Source organism: Pholcus phalangioides, unplaced genomic scaffold (genome assembly GCF_987345545.1).
Source record: "Pholcus phalangioides strain wild (caught in Gottingen) unplaced genomic scaffold, Ppha-v1.0 ptg000008l_1, whole genome shotgun sequence".
NCBI classification, from domain to species: domain Eukaryota; kingdom Metazoa; phylum Arthropoda; class Arachnida; order Araneae; family Pholcidae; genus Pholcus; species Pholcus phalangioides.
This window is the reverse complement of record NW_028301601.1, coordinates 53,270,883-53,295,300: the sequence shown is the minus strand read 5'-3', so window position 1 is coordinate 53,295,300 and position 24,418 is coordinate 53,270,883. Positions and strand designations below refer to the sequence as shown.

At 35.0% G+C, this 24,418-nt stretch overlaps 1 protein-coding gene across 1 annotated transcript; it reads right to left on the bottom strand.

The window, feature by feature from the left end:
• Positions 1–1,557: 1,557 nt before the first annotated feature.
• LOC149084511 (syntenin-1-like) lies at positions 1,558–24,159 on the bottom strand. Its single transcript, XM_089234916.1, has 8 exons — positions 24,023–24,159; positions 21,714–21,789; positions 16,150–16,338; positions 13,222–13,383; positions 10,277–10,452; positions 7,729–7,870; positions 7,276–7,397; positions 1,558–2,545 (listed from the first exon to the last, which is right to left on the bottom strand). The coding sequence occupies exons 2-8, from the start codon at positions 21,762–21,764 to the stop codon at positions 2,491–2,493; spliced, it is 897 nt and encodes a 298-aa protein (XP_089091042.1). The 5' UTR covers positions 21,765–21,789; positions 24,023–24,159; the 3' UTR covers positions 1,558–2,490.
• Between the last annotated feature and the right edge of the window lie 259 nt (positions 24,160–24,418).

Here is a 24,418-nt window from a genome sequence, read left to right as displayed (position 1 = left end):
CCTGCCCATGGGTCCTAAAAGGCGGCTTCACAAAAGTGAGAACCAGTTGAAATTTCCGAGAATTTGCCCCAGGTAGGGCCTGAGAAAAATCACTTAGCGAGAACCCATGCTCTTAAGGCGGAACTGGTTGTGTCAAGGGCGTAGCGAGGGGGGGGGGACTTGGGGGGTCTGGTTCTCCCCCCCCCCCCCGAAATGTGAGAAAATGACCGAAAAAAGGGAAAAAGATGGCCAAATCCATTGTTCTGTCACTTTGGTCCCCCCCCAAAATGAAAGTGGTCCCCCCCCCCCGAACGAAATTTCTGGCTACGCCCCTGGGTTGTGTTAAACAGATTCAACTATAATCTCAGCATATATCAAGAGCTTTCAAGTTGAATCATGTTCAGTTCATTGACTCAGAAGTTATCTTTAGGGGCTGTTCATAAATAGAAAATAAACACTCAACCATTTTTTTATTCACAATTAATTCCTATGAATATTTCTTAACAATTACAGAATTTTTACAACTTTGAAAATTTATCTTTTGTAATTTGTGAACCACACCCTCAATCATTGGCGAAATGCTGACAACAGAGTCAAACATCTGTTGATATTGTGTATTTAAAAATATGCAATTTTTGTAAATTACTTTTAAGAGCCTCATTTACATTTACACTAGCCGGAATATTTAGCACTCAGAAGTCTACATAAAAAAATTAGTCTTCCTTTTCTTTTATGTATACAACCCCTTAAGAAATTGAAGACATTTTGCGTAGCTACACAGCATTTGAAACATGGGCAGAGATACGGGGGAAAGGGGAGCATGAGGGATTGCCCCCCTTCCCCTGCATCAAAGGTCAAGCCGACTCATCTAATGCATATATGTATAGATGAATTACTTTCCCAAGTCTATTTCTGCCTATGATTTGAAAACCTTTTGTAATTGGAAGTATGTTTCTAAAGACAATGTGGTTGCAGAGATATCTGCTCTGCAAACAATTTGGGACAGCCTGTAGTTAATATTCAAAACTTTGCAAAAACGGCATACTTTATTTACTGCAGTGTGTGTTTTTTTTTTTATACATTTATAGAATACAGTGAAACCTCTTTTGTAGTCACCAACGGGACAAAAAAAACTGTCCATATAAGAAGGGGTTACCATTGATCAGGGATTTGAACTGCATACTTTCATTATACAAGGGGGGGGGGAAGTATTTTTCTGCATAAGAGAGGTGACAGCATCTGAGGGGTTTTACTCTATTTTTATTGCATTGAAAAGTAATTTAATAATTTAACATAATCTTCATGCAAACACCGATATTCATATTCAATGTATGCTTTCAACCTAATAACACCACATGCACTGTCAGAGCTAGGTACAGCCCACATTTTACTGGAAAATTACACAGGAACCTCCAGTATTTTGTTTTAAAACTGTACTACTATCCAATGGAAAGTTAAAAGGTCAACTCACATTTAACACTAAAAAAAAAATTGTGGCAATAGTAACTATTATAATGCTTTATGTACAATGTGAACAGAAAAATTTCCAACTAAAATAACAGATACCACTAACAAAAGTGATTTTTATTATTTATTTATTCAATATTCAGACACAGCATAATAATCATTAACATTAACCAGTTTTCAGAAAAAACAATTGCATTGCTAAAAAAAAGAATGTTCAGCACACTGGTGCTCAAAAAATTACCCTGTACAAAACTCCATATTCACGCTCCTTATCCTATATAGAAACTGTTCAGTACCAACAATGAAAAAGCTGACTAAGGTTATACACATGGAATAAGAAAATTTGTAACTTAAAAATAAACATACACACAGCCCTGTATCTAATAACAAATAAAATTTTAAAAAAATACACATAGTAAAAAAAAGACTGTTTGGCGAAGAAACTACTATCAACGCTCAATTTTATGAACCTATAATTTGAACTAATCTTCCAGTCCCAAACCATATACTATTCCTTTAAATATCTTTCCCATAACGAACTAGTTTTTCACATCCATATGAGTTCATAAAAATGAGTGTTGACTGCATACAACATATAAACATCACTATGTAATAATTTGATCGAAAAGAAATAAGAGTTCTTGGTTATGACTTTTCTAAATTTCACCTCTATTTTTTCTTCAAAATTTTTGTCGTTGAAGTTACACAATGATAGTGAGAAAACTTACAATACATTGTCACAATAGTCAAAATAACAATATTGAGAGAGCAAAATAATTAATTTTAAAAAAACTTCTAAATCTGCAATAAACCTCAAATAACATAAATCCAACTTCTGAATATGGAAAGGTAGAAATCACACATGGTACATTTGCAGAAATGTGATACAAAGATATAATTTTATTATTCAGAAACGACGAAATAGTGGCGGGAATTTCTGAGACTGTCATTACATAAAAAAACTTGAAGCATGACAATAATTTACTTGTAAAACAGTCTAGGTAATAACAAGAGTAGATGGGAGCAGGGGAGGGCGGAAGCCTCTTATATGTCTGGAATTGAGTGATCCATGGTCTTCTTCAAGAAACTTGATGCAGTGCTACAGAAAATGAAACAATAACGTTGATTAATGCGTACGTGTCAAGTACATTACAAACCAAAACAAAAATTTGAATTATGAAATTTATTTGGTTTTATGAAACTACAATCGAACCCCGTTATATGCCCAAACCCACTTGGCGCCACACATTTTCAGTGAACAAATCTTCCATATAGGAATTATAATGTAAAAAACTTGTTTTAGCACCAATTCGTCATACCGCCAACTACTGTTTGGATGTATACAAAGTTCACATGTCGTTTTTCAAGAAAATTTCCACATTTCTTCTATAATTTTGCTTTATTTTATTTTTGAAAGGAGTTGAGAATTTATCCTTTTCACTCTTAGTCAACACGACAATAGTTTAGAGCAAATGACTTATAAAGAATGGTGTAGTCAGGCAACAACCCTTAGAAAAGGGGTGTCTCCTTTAGGGGGTGTTGGGTCAGGGAGTCTAGAAAGCACACATTCCTCATGAATACCTGAACGTGCATAGGGATCTTAAAGCTAAGCAACCATCCTATTCAAAGAAACGGATTCATTGATAAAGGAAAGTGAACAACGAGCATACTGCAGTTTGTTCAACATTGCCAAGATAAATTTTTCCCCAGTGCATGTTTTTAATTTCTGGTCATTAGATTTCGAGTGGTAGGTCAGTCATTAAGAAATCATCTCCTTGATTCATGTTGAAAGTTGTTCTTCTTTGAATATCTGAAAAATTGGAAATTTGTGGTTACCAAACTACTACGGACTAAGAGCAATGTCATTATTTCATTTTGTTTATTTTCTTTTTGTACTTATAAAATGAATCGCTAAATTCATGTAGAATTAAAATAATTTTAAAGTTAGATATACTTTTTTATGTAAAGTTTTACGTCAAGAAATATTTAAGTAACTGTACAGTGCTTATCATTTTACGAATATCCTCAACTCATTTTACGCCATAAATATAATAGCTTAATTTATTTATGGCATAACACTAATGAGCCACGTAGATGCAGTAGTTCATAATAAATGAGTCAATTTATGTAATGGAACTTCTCTGAAACATTATTCTGAGCATGATCTGATATAACACCAAACTCGTTATAGCACCTACAGTCTTTGGACAAATGGTGACGCTACAACAGGGTACGATTGTATTTGCAAATTTTAATTTCACTGATTCAATGTCAAATGAATAAAAACTCATCAGGCTGTTAAGCGATCGGTAGTAAATGATTAAAATAGCTGTCTTCAAAGAAATCCACTTCAAATGAGGAGCTGATTTTCAATAGGAAACCTTTCCACTTTTTTTTTTTTTTTTTTTCAAATGTATTTTTCAATGATTTCTGAATCTTTGATATGAGTTCTGTTAGATTATGCAACAGGGTTTATCCTGAGGGGAATATTTTTGGTAGAAATCACAATGCAAAGTTGTTTGTTTCTATCAAAAGGGAACATATCCAACTTGATCATTTATTTTGGTATTTTCCATTCAGAAGGGAACATAAAGCTGTTATCCTACTGGCATTAAGAGATTCTTTCAAAACAGCACATTTTTCCAAAAGCGCTTATGAAAAAGTCATGAGTCACATTTACAGTAGAATATCTAGATCGGTGTTTCTCAAAGTGGGCAATATTACCCAATGGTGGGTGATGGAATGGTCCAGGCTGTGATAGAAGATACAAATATAACATGGGATCATAAGGGTTCCTTTGAGGTGGGGGAGGGCGATGAGAGAAAAAAATTCCTGAAGAAGGGGGAGATGGAACAAAAAGTTGAGAAACTACGCTCTAGATCAGTATTTCCCAAAGTGGGTGATAGAATGGCCCAGGAGGCAATAGAAGCTACAGGTATAACATAGGATCCAATGAGTTCGCTTGAGTTGGGAGGCAACGAGGAAAAAATTTCTGAAGAAGGGGGTGATGGAACAAAAAGTTTAGGTAACTATGCTTTAGGTAATGGACACCCATGGAACAAAAAATTTTGTCTGCTAACGAAGAATGTCCGTTAATAGATAGTAAAATAACATTTGGTCCTGTCGATGTAATTTAAAAAAGTGTTCGTTAGTGAAGGTTCTGCTGTAGAATGGTTATGTTTCTTATGTTATTCAGGAGAGAGTAGTAAGGGTACCTTCCTTGGCAAAACAGAATCAACACTTTCTGAAATCAACAGGCGGTGTAATAATTTCCAATTTCACACTTAAAATCAGCTCCAGTTTTAATTAAAAGGTAACATTTCCATTTCCAAATTTAAATGTGGATGTCTCCCTTGAATATTGATCAAGACACATAATATTCAAATATTATTATACAGTTCCCATATAAGCCTAAGCCCACCTGTTCCGCTATTTTCCATTTCTGTAAAGCAGCCCATTCTGGAGAAAAAATGATTTTTACTTCTACAGTAAATTTACTAATTGTGGATACGTTCTCTTTTGAAAATATTAACATAATAAATGAGATGGTTCTGTGGTATGAAACATTTTATTGAGAAACCTACAATGTGACAAATTTTTAGACAGAGTCTACGTTAATGATCTGGATGTTTTTGATTTCAATCATTTTGGAGTCATTTTGTTGTATACTGAAATAACTGTGCATAGTTTGATATTTAAAATGAAAATATTAACCATAAAATTTAGTGTATTATATTTTAGTGTATATTTACTTTGTGTATATATTCTAGTATAATTTCAGTATAATTTCTTTCACTTTTGGCGATTCCCAAAATTTTTACAATGCAAAAAAACTAGCATATTAATTATAATTCTGATTAATTTTCACATTAATTTTTAATTGAGCATTTTTTAAACCCCTTTAGATTGTAGAAACTCTTTAGGATCCCCCTATTTGCAGTCGATTTCTGATGGTCCCAGCTGAAAAATAAGTCAATTAATGTTATACTACCACTACATTGTGGTTTATAATAATAACCTGTCAAAACTTTTGAATAAAACCCAGTTTTTCCTCTCTGCCCATTTATCTATAGAACAGTGGTGTTGGATCAAAATATTTTTATATTTTGACTTTCAGCAAAGAAAGCTAGCTTTGTCACTTATATTATAAAGATATCTTCCACCCTTAAAGAACAGTACAAACACTTTGATACCATTCTGTTGTCATCACATGTTACAAGCTCCTTATCTTGTTTTATTCAGTCTCCCATTTGTTGTATTTTCATTTTTTACAATGCTTTATTCTTTCAGATGAGTGATTTGCGATAGAAAAGACAAGTAGTGTTCGTTGCTTCGCACAGAAATAGGTGCTGATCCAGTGCTATAGGTCGCAAGGAATGATTCATAGCATAGGTCCATAAAATTCTCCCATGTTTTATAAAAGAGACAAATTTTTCTCATATTATATGGCTCAAAGCAGGGGCAAGAGCCGTAGGAAATTTCATCTTTGAAAACTCTTTCTCAAGAAGTGGTGGCATAAGCGACAGACATGAAAGGCTAGGGCGGGGACAGGACCGTCATTTCAACTTTTTCCAGGGGGGGGGGAGGGGGGTAAGAGACAAAGCACATGTACTCAATGTATGTATATATATTTGTATGTATATATATATACCCCATTTCCAATGTATTTTCAAAAGCTGTGGAGCCGCCTGCCCCCCCCCCTAAATGACGGGCCTGGGCAGGGATGATAATGAAAGCTTGTGGGATGATGATGATGCCAATTCATACATATGCATATACATTAGATAAGTAAGCTCTATCATTGAAGCTGGGGGGAAATTTATCCCCCATACTTTCACCCACAAGTGGTGGGGAGAAAATATTGAGTAATTAAAATGATGGCCAAAACAGCATTAGAAAGTAATTTCTAGAACCCTAAATGATATTTTAGCATCTGGAAATCAGGTGGAAAATTGTGACGACAAACAAAAGAAGCCGCAGCCTGTTACCAATCATGAGCAAGTGCTCTGCTCACTTGATTGAAACGCTTCTAGGATTCATAATACAATGTCAATTCCTAAAACCATCTCGAAAAAGAAAGCCTTAAAAAATTTCTACTACTACTACTTCACCACACAGCAACTCCAGTCATACCGCTTTACTGTAATTTACTGCCATTAATGAGGTGGTTGAAAATGAAAGCACCATCTATCATGGGTGCCTCAAGCTCAATAGGGAAAATATCTTATTGCTTACATTTTTCCGTTTGTTTGAACCTGGAACCTGATGGCAACCTTCACAGTGGTCAACGAAGATCTTACCACCTTTGCCATTCGGGTGAAAGAGAAAACTGCTACTGGTTTCTCTCACCAAAATCGGAGATAGATTCAAAGTACTGGGGGAGGAAACAGCATGATGATGTCAGTATACATTAGATAAGTCAGCGCAATCATTGACACTGGGTACTTTCTCCCCCCCCCCCCCCCAAGCAGAATGTTTAGCACTGTTCTGCGACGAGCCCTCGGCTGACTGGAAATGTTCTGCAGTAAAAATTCCCATACGTAATAGTATTTTTTGCACTTTTCTTAAAATTCTTCCGAATTGTTCTGCAGTAGCGCTAATTGTTCTGCGACGTACGTCACAGATTTTGGCACATTCTGCTTTGGGGCTTTCTCCCATCTCCAGCTACATTTTCCACCATTGAAATCACAATATTTCTTTGGTGATTTCCATTCCTCTAATCCTATTATTACTCACTTGTTCATTAACTGTAGTTTTTCTTTTTGGGTGGGGTTGGTTCTTAAATATTACGATATAAATAATACAACTTAAGTCGCAAAAACATCTTACCATTTCATCAAATGCTCAAATATGCTGGAGGGCATTATAGTCACAGTGATGGTCTTGTCCGCAGCCTTGAAGATTGCCTTTGTTTCTTTGTCCGGCAAAGTTACAACATTTTGTCCATTTACCTATGAATTAGAAAGACGTTACTTATGCATTTCATAGAAATCATGCTTACATCACATTTGTTACAGATATTTAAACATTGAGAAGAGATTATCACAACATAATAAGGTGGTGATGAAAATTTAGCTTTCATTACAAGAACATGAAAAACTGAGTGTTACATTCTGTCATACAAACTAAAGTTAAATTTCTAAAAGCAAAAGATCTAAGCAAATCTTTTATCAAATATACAGTTGAGTTCATTTTTCTTTCCTTCTCGTAAAAATTCAAAGCATGGATATGAAGAATGAAATCAACAGCAGAAAAAAAATTTTCTCGTATGAATCTTGTTACCTCAAGAAGATGGTGATCTGTCAGTAGTCCATTCCTTGCAGCAGATGAATCCTTGACGAGGCTTGTGATCTTCCCATTTTTGAAATCAAATCCCACGTGACCCACACTGTCTTTGTGGACTGTCACAGTTCGCTCAAAAGGCCTGACCAAACATTTTAAAAAATGTTAGCATAGAAATACAGGTTTTCAAATAAAAAGATAAGTAATGATATCCAGAATAAGCTTGTTTAATTCTACAAGACCGAAAGATCCCAGACATTTTCGAAATTGGATGTCTAAAAACATTTCACATACAGTTTAATCTCAACAGAAGTATAAAATGCAGCGAAACCTTGATATAACACACTGTGGAAAAAGAAATATTGTTATAGAGAGATTATCGTTATATCAAGAAGTAGCATTATCATTGGTCACCACCAAATTTATGCTGCTGTTGGCATCTCTTCTGAATTGTCATTGTCACTACCACAATAAAAAGCATTTATAAATTATTTTCACTGCAAATTTATTCACAGTGAAAAATTCTATATCGATTAGTTGATGAATAAAATTCAGTTGGTTGTTTCACCCTGTAAAGTTATTTCCCAAGCAAAACTTTTGAGTGCTGCACACAAAGTTAGTTCATAACTTCACTAACACTTCAAAGGCTAGATAGTGCAAAATACAGATGTTATAAAACACCCTCGGAAGAACAAACACTGGTGAGTAATTAAAAAATATATTAATTGTGATTGAGTGAAATATAAGTATTATTGTAACAGTTTGATAAAATCTTCAGAGATTATCATTATAGGGATTTATCATAGTAAAGGTTTATCATTGTATCAAGAGGAGTTTAACATCAGAGTATAGGCAATTCTAAGCAAGATTCAAAAAATATCATTGTGGGGAGATTTATCAGTGTAACGAGGTTTAACTGTAGTTGTTTCTCACTATAACTTCCATGAAAACGTCACAAGTTTTTGTTATGGTACACCTTTTACAATTTTCTTTATTTCATTCTAAGCTTTACGAACAACTAAAATATAAAATAAAGGATATTAATATCCTTCATTTACTATTTTCATTGCTTATAGAGCTTAGAACAGTTTCCTAAACTTCTTGTTCCATTGCTCCCCATTTTTAAAAACTTTTTTCTCTCGTCGCCCCCCTCCCCTACTCAAGCAAACCATAAAATCCTATGTTAAACCAATAGCTTTTATTGTCCCCTCGGATCATTCCATCGCCCACCAGGGGGCGATATTTCCCACTTTGGGAAACACTAGCTTAGAATATTAGTCAAGGCAAAGTTTGCCGTAAAAAAGTTTGCCTCCCCAAAACAGAATGTTTCGCGTTCTTCTGCAACGAGCCCTCAGTTGACTGGAAATTTTCTGATAAATAAATGTTTTCTACACCTTTAGTGAAATTCTTCCCGAGATGGTTCTGCAGCAGCATTGATTGTTCTGTGACATGCTTCACAGTTTTCAGTTTCCTGCATATTCTGCTTTTGGCCTTCAGTTTTAAGAAACTTTTAGCAAAGACATTAGGGGCCTTCATAACAAGGGTCAAAAATATCTATTTTAGCTGATGAGTATATATATATTTTTTCCCAAATGTACGAGATAAAATTATGGGGACCTGGAGAAAATTTAACGCTTGTGTGTGTTTTTCCCCTACTTTTTTTTTTTTTGATCAACCAACTAAAGCTGGTTCAATCAATCTGGGGTCAATTAATCAACTCTTAATCGCATGTAAATATTTTAGTTTAGTTGATCTACTCAATAAACTCAATTAGAATTTTTATTGAAAGTTTATAATTTCACTTTATTTATTTGGCTGGACCGGATTGGATGTCTTAAATTATGTTCCTATGCATTACATTTCAAATAAGTGACCATATTCAAATATTATTCTTAAATCAAGATTTTGATCAAATCTTTTGATATGGAGATATACAAAACTCAACAAGTACACATTTTAAAAAAAATGTGTGACGATTTCAGTTTCAGAACACAAGGCAAAAACTAATTATCTCCACTGTGAACAGCACTTTTATTATTCAGGAAACACATCTGCTCCCACCCACGATTACCATTTAAGAACAGTTTAAAGGGAAAAAAGTAGCAGTGCAATCTAAATTAGTTTTAGATCAATAAATAACCCAAAATAACTGATTAAAAAAATTGCAAGATCCAAATTAAGAAATTCCAGGATATGACAAGTATATTCAGCACATTAAATAGATTCAAGCAAGCTGCCTTCATTTCTTAATCTATTCCTATATTTGTTTAGATACATTCAGGAACAGGTGCACAGGAAATAGATTAATATTATAGTTACCATCGCCACTTCTGCTAAGAATGATTAGCATTCGAAAATATTCTATTAAAACATGATCTATATATAATCAGTCGATTAATTTATTTAAAAACAATTTTAACCAGTTGAAAATGTTGATTCTCAGCCCTGCAACCAAATATATGCCTCATTGAAATTCACTGATATAGCTCTTCATAAACAAGAACAAAAGTAACAATGTCAACCATTTATTATTTTATTATTTCTTCACCTGTCTCTGATGACCATGGTAATTTTTGTTGGTTCAGCTTTTTTGATCAAGTCATGCACTTTGTCCCTCGAGAATCCAGCCAAAATGATGTCATTTATCATGAGGATCTGGTCACCAAATCTCAGTCCAGCCAGAGAAGCAGGAGTGTTCTTCTGCACCAAAATCACGAAAATACCCTGAAATTATTCGAACAAAAATAAAGCAAACTGCATTCAAAGTCTCCTATTGCACTCAAAATAAACGCATTGTTCACTTCCACAAGTTGCTATCAATCAAATGTAAAAAAACACTCCATTTTACAAAAGAAGGGATAATGAATAATAAGTTTTCACCTTGATAAGCTGAGGGAAATAAAAAATCAAAAAAATAAATAAATAAAATAGAAATAGGCATTTTGGGGGTCTTGCACCTAACTCCTGTCTTCTCTGCTCTTAATTCAACAGCTTAGTCCATTAATATATTTGGGCTATCAAAACCAATGAGATCTTAATAAGGGATGCTTACAGGCCTCTCATTTCCCCGAGGCCCAATATGAATGTTATTTTTTCACACTACAAATTCACTGTAGAAGGGCCTGTGAAAACTTCTGGCACAGGAAGGTTCCACCAAAGACCAGTAGAGGATCAAGAACACCCCCCCCCCCCCAGCCTTATCAAAGCTGTCACTCATCCATTCTGATATGTCATATTTCCATGTTGAAGTTTACTTGGTTTGTTTGTACAGCAAAATAAAAACCTGTTTTCTAATTCTAAGCAGGTTTAACATATGCTCCTTTAGAGTTTCCAAACTTTTTGATGTCAAAGGGCTTTGACATGTCTGTTAGTGTCACACCACGTCATAAGCGTATACAGGTTCCTTGAACAACAGGGGGGATGAGTGTGTGTGTATAAACAGGTTTGGGGGAATACCACCTCTATCTAGGGCCACAACTGGGGGGAGGGGGAGAAGGCTGGTCTGATGCACAAATTTCACCCTTTAACCTTTCTTTCCACATTACAAGGGGGCACCAAAATGCCTGCTTGTCTCAGGTAACCAAGCATCTAGTTGCGGCCCTGCCTCTACCCTCCCACATATATGCCAATAATACAAATTCTTTACTTAACGAAGGATGGTGCCCTCTCCCATCACCCTCCTCCTGTATCTATCACTATGCCCCATGTAGTGAACATCCAGGGGTATGTGGACCAAAGGTTTAGACACTGCTTTGGAGAATACTTCTCATTTAGAGTATGTACATAAAGAGTAGAAACTTGTTTTCTTTTCATGTCAATAAGCATATTGGTGTGTGATTAGAGTACTCAATTTAATATGTTCCTGTAAAATTTTGAGAAAATCAAAACAGTTCCAGAGATAGCTTATACTGAATTTCCAGTACCATGCTAAATTTTTTGAAAGCGTGTGTATATAATTATATTCATAACTGAGAAGTTATTATAAATAACTTCTCATTATTGCTCAATGGTGAGTAATTTTTACCACACATGTATGTGAAAACGATATTCTGAACGTCAAACCTAGGACAATGAGTGTTATCAGTGCCACTATAAAAATACCAAGCCTACCCACAACACTGATAAGAACAATTACAACCTCCAAACTTTGAACATCTTATCTGCAAGGTAAAAGCATCTGTGATTAAGCTTCTCTGAGCTACAACAACAAATATGATCTTCAAGCTGATTAGAGATAATCAGCGATCAAATATCAGCTGATAAACAGTGTAATCCATTTAAAAAAAGGAGTAAATTTGCTAAAAAAACATTCTACTACATTACAGGGCTCCCACACAAAAAATTAGAAAAAGTAGGAAAAAGTAAGTCTTAAGAAGTAGGATGGGGGACTGCCAGACAGCATAATTGTAGCATAATTAAAAAAAACCTAAAATAATTTTTTTTTCATTTCTAAAAAAAATTGTAATTAAATTTTTTATAACTATTTCAGTATTCTGTAAGATTGACTCGAGCCAGCAGAGAAATGACTTGATTACAAAAACAATTTTTGGCCAAAACAAGGTACTAGTAATCACAGATAATTCTTTTTTATCTCTCCTCACAATATAAATTGCATTCTTTCTTGGAGTCTTCCAAAGTCCAGTACATTAACTCTTCTTTGATGAAATTATGAAGACCTCATTTTTTTAAGAATGACGCTGTTTCACGACCACTTCCAAAAGCAGTGCAAAGTGTGTAAATTACAAGGTCTGATGTAAATAAGTCAAGGTGAACCAGGTGATTTCACTGCGTTGTCCATCTGTTTTTTAAAAGGGATTTGTTCATATTTTACTGTTCGATATAATCGTTTTTGACAAATGAAACACTTTCATTTCTAGCTCTTTGCTGAGCATTTTAAATATGTTTATGCCTCTGCATGCCCTAAAAATACACAAGACAATTGTTGAATACTACAAACCTAGAATAGGCCTATGTATTCAACTGCTTTGTAATGCAAACTGTTGTTTCACCTATACACCAAATGTGGACTATAATTTTGAATGATGAATGTTAGTTACTGTCCAAGACCATGAAATAGTAAATACAAAATTATTTTTTCCACTCAGAAGTTTTTAATGGCCACTCCACTTGTTGAACCCTCAAACTAAACAAATGAAAAATTAATAAACCAAATAATTCACATCCCCCCCCTCCTCCCAAATAACCTTAAAAATGATATAATTTATGCTTTGGCAAAATCATTAATTGCAATCTACAACATTTATAATATTTGGCAATATATCAATAATTCTCCTCCTCAATTAAAATCAATTACACAGATTTTGCTGATAGGATTTGATAAAAATGCAGGAAAAGTAAGACGAGTGGGAGCCCTGTATACTACCATCTGTTGATTCTCTTAAGGTCTTAAATACACAATAATTCAGAAATTAATTATTAATTCAAGAAATTCAATTAACTGATGCTTGGATGGTTTTCTGGCATAATACAAACCTTGTTGGCTGCCTGAAGCCTGAGGCCAACTTTGCCGTTCTGGTCTTTGCACAAAACGATCTCTCTGATTCCATGGGAGACCTGAGCTCTCTTCAGACCGGCTGAGTTTCCAGACAATGGGGCAACCATTTGACTAGGAGATCGTGTGGCCAGGGAAGTGTTCTACAGAGAAAACGAAAATCAAAACATTTGAGAAAAGTATCCACAAAGAATTTACTCTTAACTGGTAATGGTCTGATAAAATAAAGTTTGTGCAATTTGTGAGACTTTGTCTTCTTTTTTAATAAATAAACAATAAATTATAACTTTTTAAGAAAAAAAACCAGTAAGTTTCAATTTTAAGACAAATCCGTGCAAATTACTTCCAACAAAGAATAAATACAGCTATTCACCAAAAAATGACATTTGATAGTTTTCCCATGTAACTGTGTCGTTCTTCTTTTATTTGTAGAAAATATTGAATGATTTGCTGTTCACTGTATGCTCGATCCTACTATAGTAGATTAGCATAACTGAAACACTTAAATTCCCAATTTCTTTTTAATTATCATTTCATTTTGGATTTATTGAACCTTAGTTGTTGTGGAGTTGCAATCAATTCCACACTCAATTTTAAAATTAAAATATTTGTCCGGATTTTACATACTGGCTATATTTCGGCCATTTAAAATTGCACAATACATATTTTTCACAAAAAATCTTAAGCTATCTACCAAAATGATATGATGTATATATACATATAGTTGTATGCATAATAGTTGCACTGAAAACCTGATGTGATAAATTTAAAATTAAAAAAGCAAAAACTTAACATAAATATAAAAAAATATTTATACAGTACAACTATAGTCCTCCAAGCAAAAGATGGTTACATCATGTCACGTCTACCAATTCTTTTCTTTTAGGTAAAGTGATTGCGAGTCGAGAATATGACAAAACTGTTGATTTAAGGTTGTGGACGAGATAAATGTGCATGAAACACTTGAATCCAACCCACCTAAGCTCACTAATGAACATCTTTTAGTGACCCATCAACCATCTGAACCTTAATCAGAGGAAAATGATCAGAACAAGACAAAAAGAACTGTCATATAAATTTAACATATCCACGATTGTCTGGCTTGCAACATCAATTTTCACAGGGATGAAGAATGCAGCTTATCTGAATCTTGAATATTTTGTTCAAAAGTTATGAGCCATACATTCCAAGCTTCTCAGGAGAGGTAGGGAAATATCCAGTCACCAGAACAATCAGTCGAGAACAGTCAGAGAAGTGCAAATTAAATTCATTCATATACAGTCAAAACCTCATTCATTCGTATACAAAATCAAAAAATTAAAAGTTACAACAAACTCCAAGAGACCGGAAATCACTTGGTTCCAACAAAATTTTGGTGTAAAGAAATTCCAGGTTTTTGCATTGTTCCTATGTAAACTTATCTGGGGGATTAGAAAAGTGTTTGTTAAAACAAGATTTTTTTTCGCTATAACGGTATTCGTTAAAACAGTATTCGACTGTAGTGTAAATTTGTGAAATTTATCCATCAATTTTAAATGGTTAATTTATTCACGAAGATTCGTTTTGCTGCTAGGAATTAAGTTTGATTTTTCAAAATGGTTCTGAAGAGAAAACCCTATTTTACCCATGTTGAATTCAACTCATTTTAAGCGATATTTTTACAAACAAATGAATCGTGTGGAGTAATAAATAAAGGTTGTAAATTTTACAAATGCATCTGAAAAATTGTCTACAAGCAATAACTTTCACAAATTAAGTTCTCTACTGAAGGGTGTACTAGATACAAAATTAATGAAGCTACTATAAACGTGGGCTACTTCCCCCCTGGGGTGTTACTTTGTTACAAAATGAAAAAATGACAATCATGTGCTACAAGCTGACTGCTTCACGTTCGCATAGTAGCCGGCAATTCCACAGGCCACATCATTAATTAGGCAAGTCCACCTTCAATAGAGTTCTAATATTCGCCACTAGGTTTCAGTAGTGCTGTTTCCATAACCCTATTCTTTGCATATGGTTTTGTTGTAGTCAAACTTTTGTTTGCGTGAGGAATCCAGAATATTTTTTAGTTCAGGTAAGTACCAAATTTTAAAGCCAATATTATCCTGATTAATATATAAAATGGTTTAGTTGAACTATCAAGGTTTTTTAATGAAACGCATAGATGAAAAAATAGTGCTGGTAACTCCAAAAAAACACTGGTTACTTTGTCCCTAAAAAAAGTGGGACAAAGTAACGGATAATGCTTGAGCCAACATCAAGAACTGGCAGTGATAAAACTATGAAAAAGTCTGTTCAGAAAATGAGCCATTGGAATCAACTCCACCAAAAACTGTAGAAACACAATCTCCAAGAGATACTTTAGAAGGAGGAAATGTAGTAGTTGTTTGGGAAAAGGACTGGTTACAAGTGTAGCTGAGAAAGTACTATTGTGGATTATATGAAGCCTACAAAAAAAACCTTGGAAGTGGCCAACAGCAAAAAGACGCCTTCTAAAAACAGTCTAATATCGCACAAGTGATCAAGCTTTCAAAATTATTGAAAAGAGGACTTTAGCACATCATGTTACCCAAACATATGACTACTTTGACCCAAAATAAATATAAATTTCATAAAAATATTATAGAAAGTGGATTTATTATATTAGTCTTTTAGAGAAAGGTTTGAACTGACTACAAATTACAGTATTTCTTGTTATTTTCTAGCATAAAATTTACACAATTTTTTTTTATAAAAGTGGGTCTAAGTGACCCCTGTTTATGGTCTGAGTAGTAGGAAGGGGGGGTGAACATCTAAAAGAAAAATGCAAAAACAAGAAAAACTTGTTAAAAATAGACCCAGTCTATGATGTGTGAGCAGCTTGCCAGCTATATGCCGTAGGAAAAATCTGCATATAGATCTTTACTCACCTGTACAGGCATAAGAGCACTCTCGTATTCAGCAAGCTGAAGCCCAGCGTAATCGTCCAGCTGTGGATACAGGTGAGCATATCTGTTGTCTGCCACATATACAGATGTTGGTGCCATTGTGTATGAAGGTGGAGCGGGTGCGGATGGGTTTGGGATAGCTTCTTGGCCCATCTCGTACTGCAGTTGAGCCTTTAAACAAAACAAAAAATCAGTTGAGATAAACCGGATAAAATTTATCAACATCATAAAACAAAACTGCATCGAAATTCTCATACACAGCAGATTTGCTGCTGTACCTTAATTAATCTGGGTCCTTTTTGAGTGAAAAAGGGGTCCCTCTCAAAAAACAATTTAAGTATATCCCCCATCATTCACTGGTATCCTATGAACAAAATAAATAATTCATGTCAACAATTATAAAAACATGATCAATCCAAAGGTTCATTGAAAAAAAAAAGATTAATTTACCCGCTTATAAATGTTTTTTGTTTTCATTGTCTACGGGTGAAACAAAGTTTTATGCATCCTTTTCCATAATTTCGGGTATTTGATGCATGCAGATGGCATCTCTGTACATATAGCAGTGCATTCAGTGATTGGTACAGTGCAGGAAAAAAAAACTTGCTTACAAGACATGTATAGTCCTCCGACCACGAGATGAATTTTCGCTGCGCCATGTCACGTCGGATGATGAATTTATTCAATTTTCTTTGGTAAAACGATTGCACATCGAGAAAAGTTCATCAGTGACTGAGCTTTCACGATTGGCATGTCCTTCTAGGATAAAATAGAATCGCTTGACGTGACATGACGTGCCGTAGCCAAATCTCATCTCGTGGTAGGAGGACTATACAGACATTGCTTATTAAAAAAGTATGAAATCTAATGGATACACTAAAATCTTGTATACAGTTGCGCCCCCTCCCCCATGTATTCGCTGTTTCCGTATTCACAATTTTTTTCCTTAATTGGAAAATTTTTTTTTCACAACACTCAGAAATCATCATTCATGTGTTTTGTTTACAAAATTTGAGTTGTGCATGTTTAGGATGGCTCGCTAATGACATTACTGTCATCATTACAGCTGTGGCAGCTCTGAAGAGAGAAACAGTCACCTCGGGATAGATTAATCTTTGGCCACAATGTACGCTAAAGGACAACCATTTATACAGAGCCAACTGAAGAGACAATAAAAGACATTGTCACGTTAGCAAAACAGGTGGGTGGAGAAGGGTTCAATGATATGGATATAGAAGTCAAACAGCTAATTAATAGCAATTCAGAGGTATTGATCGAGGAGGAATTAATGCAGTTGACTGCTCCTGAAACGGTACCAGATGAAGATCAAGTTAAATAAGTAGAAGACAAGTTCACCATAAGTAACATAACGGAAGGGCTTCACACGTTCAAATCAGCAATAGATCCCTCTATGGTACCCTCTTCCCATGTAGAAAAAATTGGTAGAGGAAGCTGTTATCATATTCCAACATACTTGATGATATTAAGAAGAAACAGCAAACATAAATCACAATGTTCTTTCAGAGAACATCACCAAAAATCGCTGCACTCTTTTACATTCCCTTACAACTCTGCGTTACCTTGCTCTTCTCATCAGGGTTTAAGCTAGATAAAAAAATTCCTTTCGCAAAAAAGTGATAATAGGGGGAAAAGCTTGAGCAAAATGCTACAATGCTAATGTAATGACTGTGGTTGGATGTCTACTCGTTCCGTACCTCCTGTGTGCATTTTTGCAAAAGTGGCTATCACTTCTTTCGCATTTTTCGCAAAATGCGACGGTAACTTAAACCCTGCTTCTCGTGTTGTTCAATAAATGAGATATACAAGAAAAAAATTATGGTTTCGGTTATTCACATATTTCCCGTATTTACGGTGACCTCCAGATAGTAACCCCATGAACACGGGGGGCCGACTGTACATCTTTGATACTGTACCCTTCTTGCATTCGTTGCTGTACTTCTAGTACAATTCTGTGCTTTTGATCTATGCCTAGTGAGTATACTGGTGATACACCTCATCGTTATTAAATAAAAATTTAAAAACTCGATTCAATCTTTTGTAAAAAAAATAAAAATGTACACTAAGTCTATGTCCCAATAGTGTGGGGCCACTCTTAACTTTTGATGTACCAGTAGTGGTCCCACCAATAATCCCCACCCCATTAAAAAATGGGGGGGGGGTTGCAAAGCAGAATGTTTTGCATTAATCTGCATCAAGCCCTCAGCTGACTGGAAATGTTGTGGTAAAAATTCCCAAAGCAGTTTGACAATTTTCTTTAAATTTTTCCAGATTGTTCTGCAGCAGCCATGATTGTTCTGTAATAGTTTTGTCATTTTTGGGTGGGCGGCAGCACCCAAAAATTGAAAGAAAAGGACAAAAATGTGTACTTTACTTTTATTATTATTAGCATAACTGTAAAAAAAACACTATTAAGGAAAAAAAATAGTTTAATAGGGATGTTAGTAATAATACTTTCAATTAAAAACTAGTCTGCACTCTTGTTTCACTACATTTTTTTTTATTGAAAAGATAAACAAGGAGGTGAACCTTTTATTTTAGATGTGGTTATGATGGATATATATCAAATCAAACACATTTCCTACTCAAAGTTTTTGTTATTTCTTATTTATCCCAAACCTTGAACAGATTTCCATTTCTTTCCTAAACCATACATGAATGCACTTGTGAGCACTTTTTTTTTAGTTTAACAACCTAAAGCAGATACAAAGTCACTGAAGATTCTTCCATTTTTCTTTTGACTTGTTTCGTCCATTCTCGATTTCGTGAGCTTTAGTGTGTTTTTTATTCTTTTTCAAAAATACAGAAATATTTGAGATGCCGCTGTAGAAATTATGGCTTTTTTTTCTTGCCTTATAAATGTCTGTATATCTGGCCAGAAAGGAGCTTTCGAAAGGAAAAATATATGTTTAATGCCCAGTAATATATGTTATATGCAGGGTTGGTAAAAAACCTTTTTTTTTAAAAACCAAAAACTGGGTTTTTTTGGTTTAAACCGGTTTTTTGGTTTTAATAGCATTTACATTAAAAACAATAAAATTTCTAAAAAATCATTAAAACTTTTAATAATTAAAATAAAACATTTATTAATGTAATTAATGCAATTTTCACACATACACATATATTAATTAATCTATAAATATTTCTTACATTTGAATAAAAGCCAACTTTTGCAATTTAGTTATTTTATAGCTTAACTCAATGAAATATTTTGGGTTATGTTATAACTAACCCTATAATAAAGATGTTTTCTCCAGTTACTTTCAATACACTGAATTAGGATGCTATTTTGCAAAAACTGATAAAAACTAGGCAAATACGTGTTTAATGAAGCATAATTAATGCAGATTAATTAACAATGATTTACAATATTCAGGGTGTGATTATAACTAAAGTTCTGATTTAAAACCATTGTAAAATAAAACCACTGGTCAGAATGACTTGAAAATTTGTATGTATGTTCCTGAGGCAATGGAATTTTGTATGACGAAAGGGGGAAAAATACTTTAAAATGCAAAATAGATGAGGCTGTACTCATCCAGCACATGAGAAATTTGCTTGCAGAATGGATATGATAGCAAGTCAAGGCAAAATGATAATGCAATTAGCATGGCATGATTTCATAATTCATGGGAGCATTACAAAAATTAAGACATTTAAACAACTACAACTTACACAAGAAATGTTAAATATGCTGTCCACCGTAATCGGGCTGTGAGGTGGAAGAGCAAAACTGCTTCTTCAACTATGGATCAGAGTGTATTATGGTAATGATGTATGGATGTACTTTCAATTCACCAAAGTTTGCAATCTGACCACTGCACATGACATTTTTGGGTATCTCCAAAGCCAAAAATTGCAAGGGTTATAGGGTTATTCAGGTGAGCATGGCACCAGGTGTTGTATCATGTTATTGTCAAAATGGTTCTTCAGCAGCTGCTTCACTGGTGTTGTAATGTACATCTTGATAAAAGTTATGCTATCCACCACAAATCAAAAAAAAATTAAGGCGCCAGCCAAATTTGTTAAGAACGAAGCATGTTTTTCCCCCAAGAAAAACAATCCTGAGTAATGTGTTCTTTTCCCCCAGAACTTTATGATTGATTCCCATGTTGTAAGAAACACATAATTACGAAATAAAAAAAAATTCTCATATTTACCCTTCATTTTAGCAATGATGCATATAAAATTTCAGGTGCCAAGACAGATTTTCTAGTCACTCTGGCATCTGGAATTTGTCCATACCTGCTATTCACACACTGATGCTGTTGAAGGGCCAAAATGATATATGGTTGCGCAAAATAGATTATACTGCTGGCCAAATACAGCATCATCTACTTGTATATTTCAAAATACTTTTTCTTTCACAAAAGAAAACTCCATTGCTTCGTGCAATGGATCCATGAAAATTTTCAAGCCATTCTGACCTGCAGTTCTTATTCTTGTTTTGGAATCAGAACTTTAATTATAATCACCCTGTATATATCTGATTATTTTCCATAAATCACTTACTACTGTACATCCTAACCAAATGATGACGCAGTCCATATTCCAAGGAATTTCTAACTGAAAATTATTTGGACAGGGATCACAGGCCATTTCACGAACTGGCCAATTTCTGGCTTTCACTACTGTACAGCAAGGTTTAAGCTAGATAAAAAATTCCTTTTGCAAAAAAGCGAAAATGGGGGAGAAAAGCTTTAGCAAAATGCTACAATGCTAATGCAATGATTGATGGTTGGATGTCTACTCGCCCCGTACCTCCTGTATGCATTTTTGCAAAAGTGGCTACCACTTCTTTCGTATTTTTCAAAAAATGCAACCGTAGCTTAAACCCTGCTGTAGAGTAGATTAACTGTACAGTAGATTACCTTGATTAACTGAGGGTAAAGTTGAAAATATATAAAAATAATTCAATATTCAGCCTGTTGGCTATATACAGTATGAAATGAGCTGCTTCCTATGGAAATAAAATGAAAATGTCTGTGAGGAAATGTAACCACTAGTACACTGGTCCTTGCCCTTTAGGAGCAGCTGGTGTCTTTTTGGATTATAAGACCACCTGCCCTTAGCATGACCGTAAAGTCCCTACTGTTGCTGCCTCTTTGTGAAGGAAAAAAACCTGTAAGGTAATAACACCCCCACCACATATGTTATGCAATTCTCATTCATAAATTTGCTCAAGATAGAGCATCAGAATGTAGCGCAAAGTTAGAAAATGCAGTCAGAATAAAAAATTTTGATACTGTATATAATTTTCAGCAACTGAGATACTTAAAATAAAAGAAAATTTATATTCAAACCACTTTTATGAGATTTTTCAGAAAAAACCACTTATGTCAAAAACACCATTTAAAGATATACCATCAGAATGTACCTCAAGAATAGAAAATATGGTAAGAATTAAACACTTTGGCTAATAATGAACTAATATATGATATTTTTCAGGGACAAAAATTATACTTAGCCCACTATAAGCAAGAAACTATAAATTCAACACAATATTTGCACAAAATTGATTCGCTCACCTTCATCATCTGATCAACTTTCATGTCTTCCAATGATGGATACAAAGCCATTTTTTCTCCTCAATTTTCGACCGATCTGAAAATAAATTACACACACATGAATAAAAATTGGCAAAATGAAAAAAAGAAACAGTTCATTCATACCATGCATAAAAGATGGCAATGGTTGCATATATAGTGTAATATAAAAAGATCTCTCATCAGTACCTTATCTACCTGTAAATCCTGATTTACCCAATTTTGAAGCTGTTCATTTTCACCTTCGTTAACTTTATTTTTTACAGCATTTTTTCAGTGTTTCATAAACCTTATTATCAAACTTAGGGCTGTACATAGAACAAATTAAATGATTTTCATTCAATCATTTTTATTGCACCACAGTCATTTTCCACAGACCAGGGTTAATCAGACCTGGACCATGGCCCCCCACAAGGAAGGGGCTGAAAGGGCTCCAGGCCTGGGATGATTGTCATCATTTTTCATGATATAAAATAACTATATAGGAGAGCATGAAAATGCTTACATGGGGGCCCATCAAAGGTTCCAGCCTAGGGGCCCTGCTCCAGAATGTGGGGCCATGACTGAGACCTACAATTTTTGCTGATTCTAAGTGGCAGCCTTTTTCTTTTCACACTCACTGTGAGATTTTGTGCACTAACCGATCAGTGTGGGGCTCCCTGTGGTACCGATCTTTTTTCTGTGGTCTTTCACCATTTCTGTTATACCTTCGAATAAGGAAAGTTTTGGACAAGAGGGATACAAAACTTGCAACACCTCTAAACATCTTTTGGGACTTTCGCTGAGTAGGCTATCTAATTGATCTGGGCTACCATTATTTTCCTTAAACCTATGGAGAAATTTTATTTCAACTCAAGATTTTGGCAGTCTACGTTAGCCAATGTATGACTGTATTTACTGTAATTGCAGAGAATATCTTCAATCTGTCAAACTTGAAAGAGTTATTAAAGACAGAATGAATGAATTACTTCTTTCATATTTCTTCCCTATTTATGACAGGAGACACCATTCAATGCTCCATTATGATGTTAAAAGACGTGAAAATTACTTAAACATAAACTTCTTCAAATTCACAAATTCATACAATGCAAGCTTATTGTGAATGCATGGCACCCTCCCAAACATCCTGGAGCAGGACCCCTAGGTTGAGGTCTTCCCAACAGGGGTACCACCTACAGTGATTTTAAGAGAAAACAAAAAATTATGAATATTTTCCTGGGACCCTTGGGCTGGAGACCTGTCAACCCTTGTCACCCCTTGTGTGGGGGGCCACGTGTGAGTGGATAAAGTTCAAAATTAAACTGATTTTATCGCATACTACGGTAAAGGTGCTCAACATTTTAGAGTGTGCCATCCAATTGTATTCCACCCTTCATTTGTTTCAAAATGTGTTGCGGACTATTTAAGTGGTCTGTGAATGTGCCGTGGTTTATTTAAGTGATATGTGAATGTGCTGATTCATTGAAGTGATATGTGAATGTGCCGATTCATTGAAGTGATATGTGAATGTGCTGATTCATTGAAGTGATCTGGAAATGTTATCCGGTCACTTCAGCTATCCGGTAATTTTTTTGTGAGTTGCTTAAGTGGCCACTAAATTAATGTGATGATGTACCGTGGGCCACTTGGGTGATTGCAAATGTGTCCCAGGTCACTTGGGTGATCTGTAAATATATATGTGCACTGCAGATCACTAAAGGACCTATAAACATGCTGTGGGCCACTGAAGTATGTGGAATGTGGGGGGGGGGGGTTCATTTACAAGATGTCAATGTGTTACAGATCAGTAAATGCGTCACAAGCCACTTGAGAGATCACTAAAATGTGTCACCTGGCACAAGAGATCTATAAACGCTCGTCACCAGCACTCTGAATTTTTACAAATTCTTTACCAAATCTGTACAAAATTTGGTTTGATGTCACAGGGCCGCAACTAAATGCTTGGTCACCCGGGGCAAGAGCGCATTTTGACGCCCTCCTTGTAATGTTGAAGGAGAGGTTTCAGAATTAAATTTGGGCCCCCTCGGGTCTAGCGCCCGGGGGCACGAAACCCGCCTACTTCCCCCCCCCCTAGTTGCGGCCCATAACATATGAGGCGGGGGCCCGCGGGCTATGCGTTGAGCGTGTACGTACTACGCCACTGAATGCACTTAAGGAAGTAAAACTAGAAGTTGCACTTGAAGCTTCAAAGACATATGTAAACAAATTATGGGTTTTACAAGAGAAATATTCAATCATTTATAAAACACTATTTCTAATAAATAGAGGAAAATGATTAACAGTATATTTACCTATTCTACGATAAAAAATCTCTCCTTCGTGTTAGGAATAAAAAAAATTCGGTGTTTACTCGATCAAAATATTGTCAAAAAGAATTGTATTCCTGCTCCGTAAAATGAACGATTGCATGACTATTACGTCATTAGATAACAATTGTCACATGCCTGATGCTGATGATTTCCTGCAACTACGGGTTTCCCAGCGCGGTGTGTAACGCATGACTTGATTCGTCACCATCTCTGAGACAACCCCCTTGATTGATCGAAACGGATGTGTCGTCATACAAATACTGACCATACATTGTGATAACAAATGCGGGACATTAACAATTGTCGCTGAAAGTTGTGAAGGATTATTCTAAATTTTTGCGGAAGGTGCTAAAAATCTTGAATTATTGTTTTTCTTCC

Bases quoted from the DNA above. Each gene is read 5' to 3' on its own strand.
- LOC149084511 (XM_089234916.1), bottom strand. From the start codon at position 21,764: ATGGCTTTGTATCCATCATTGGAAGACATGAAAGTTGATCAGATGATG. The intron at 16,339-21,713 runs GTGAGCGAATCA...TTTTGTTTAAAG, and splicing joins AAGTTGATCAGATGATGAAG to GCTCAACTGCAGTACGAGAT. The intron at 7,398-7,728 runs GTAACAAGATTC...TCTAATTCATAG, and splicing joins CAGATCACCATCTTCTTGAG to GTAAATGGACAAAATGTTGT.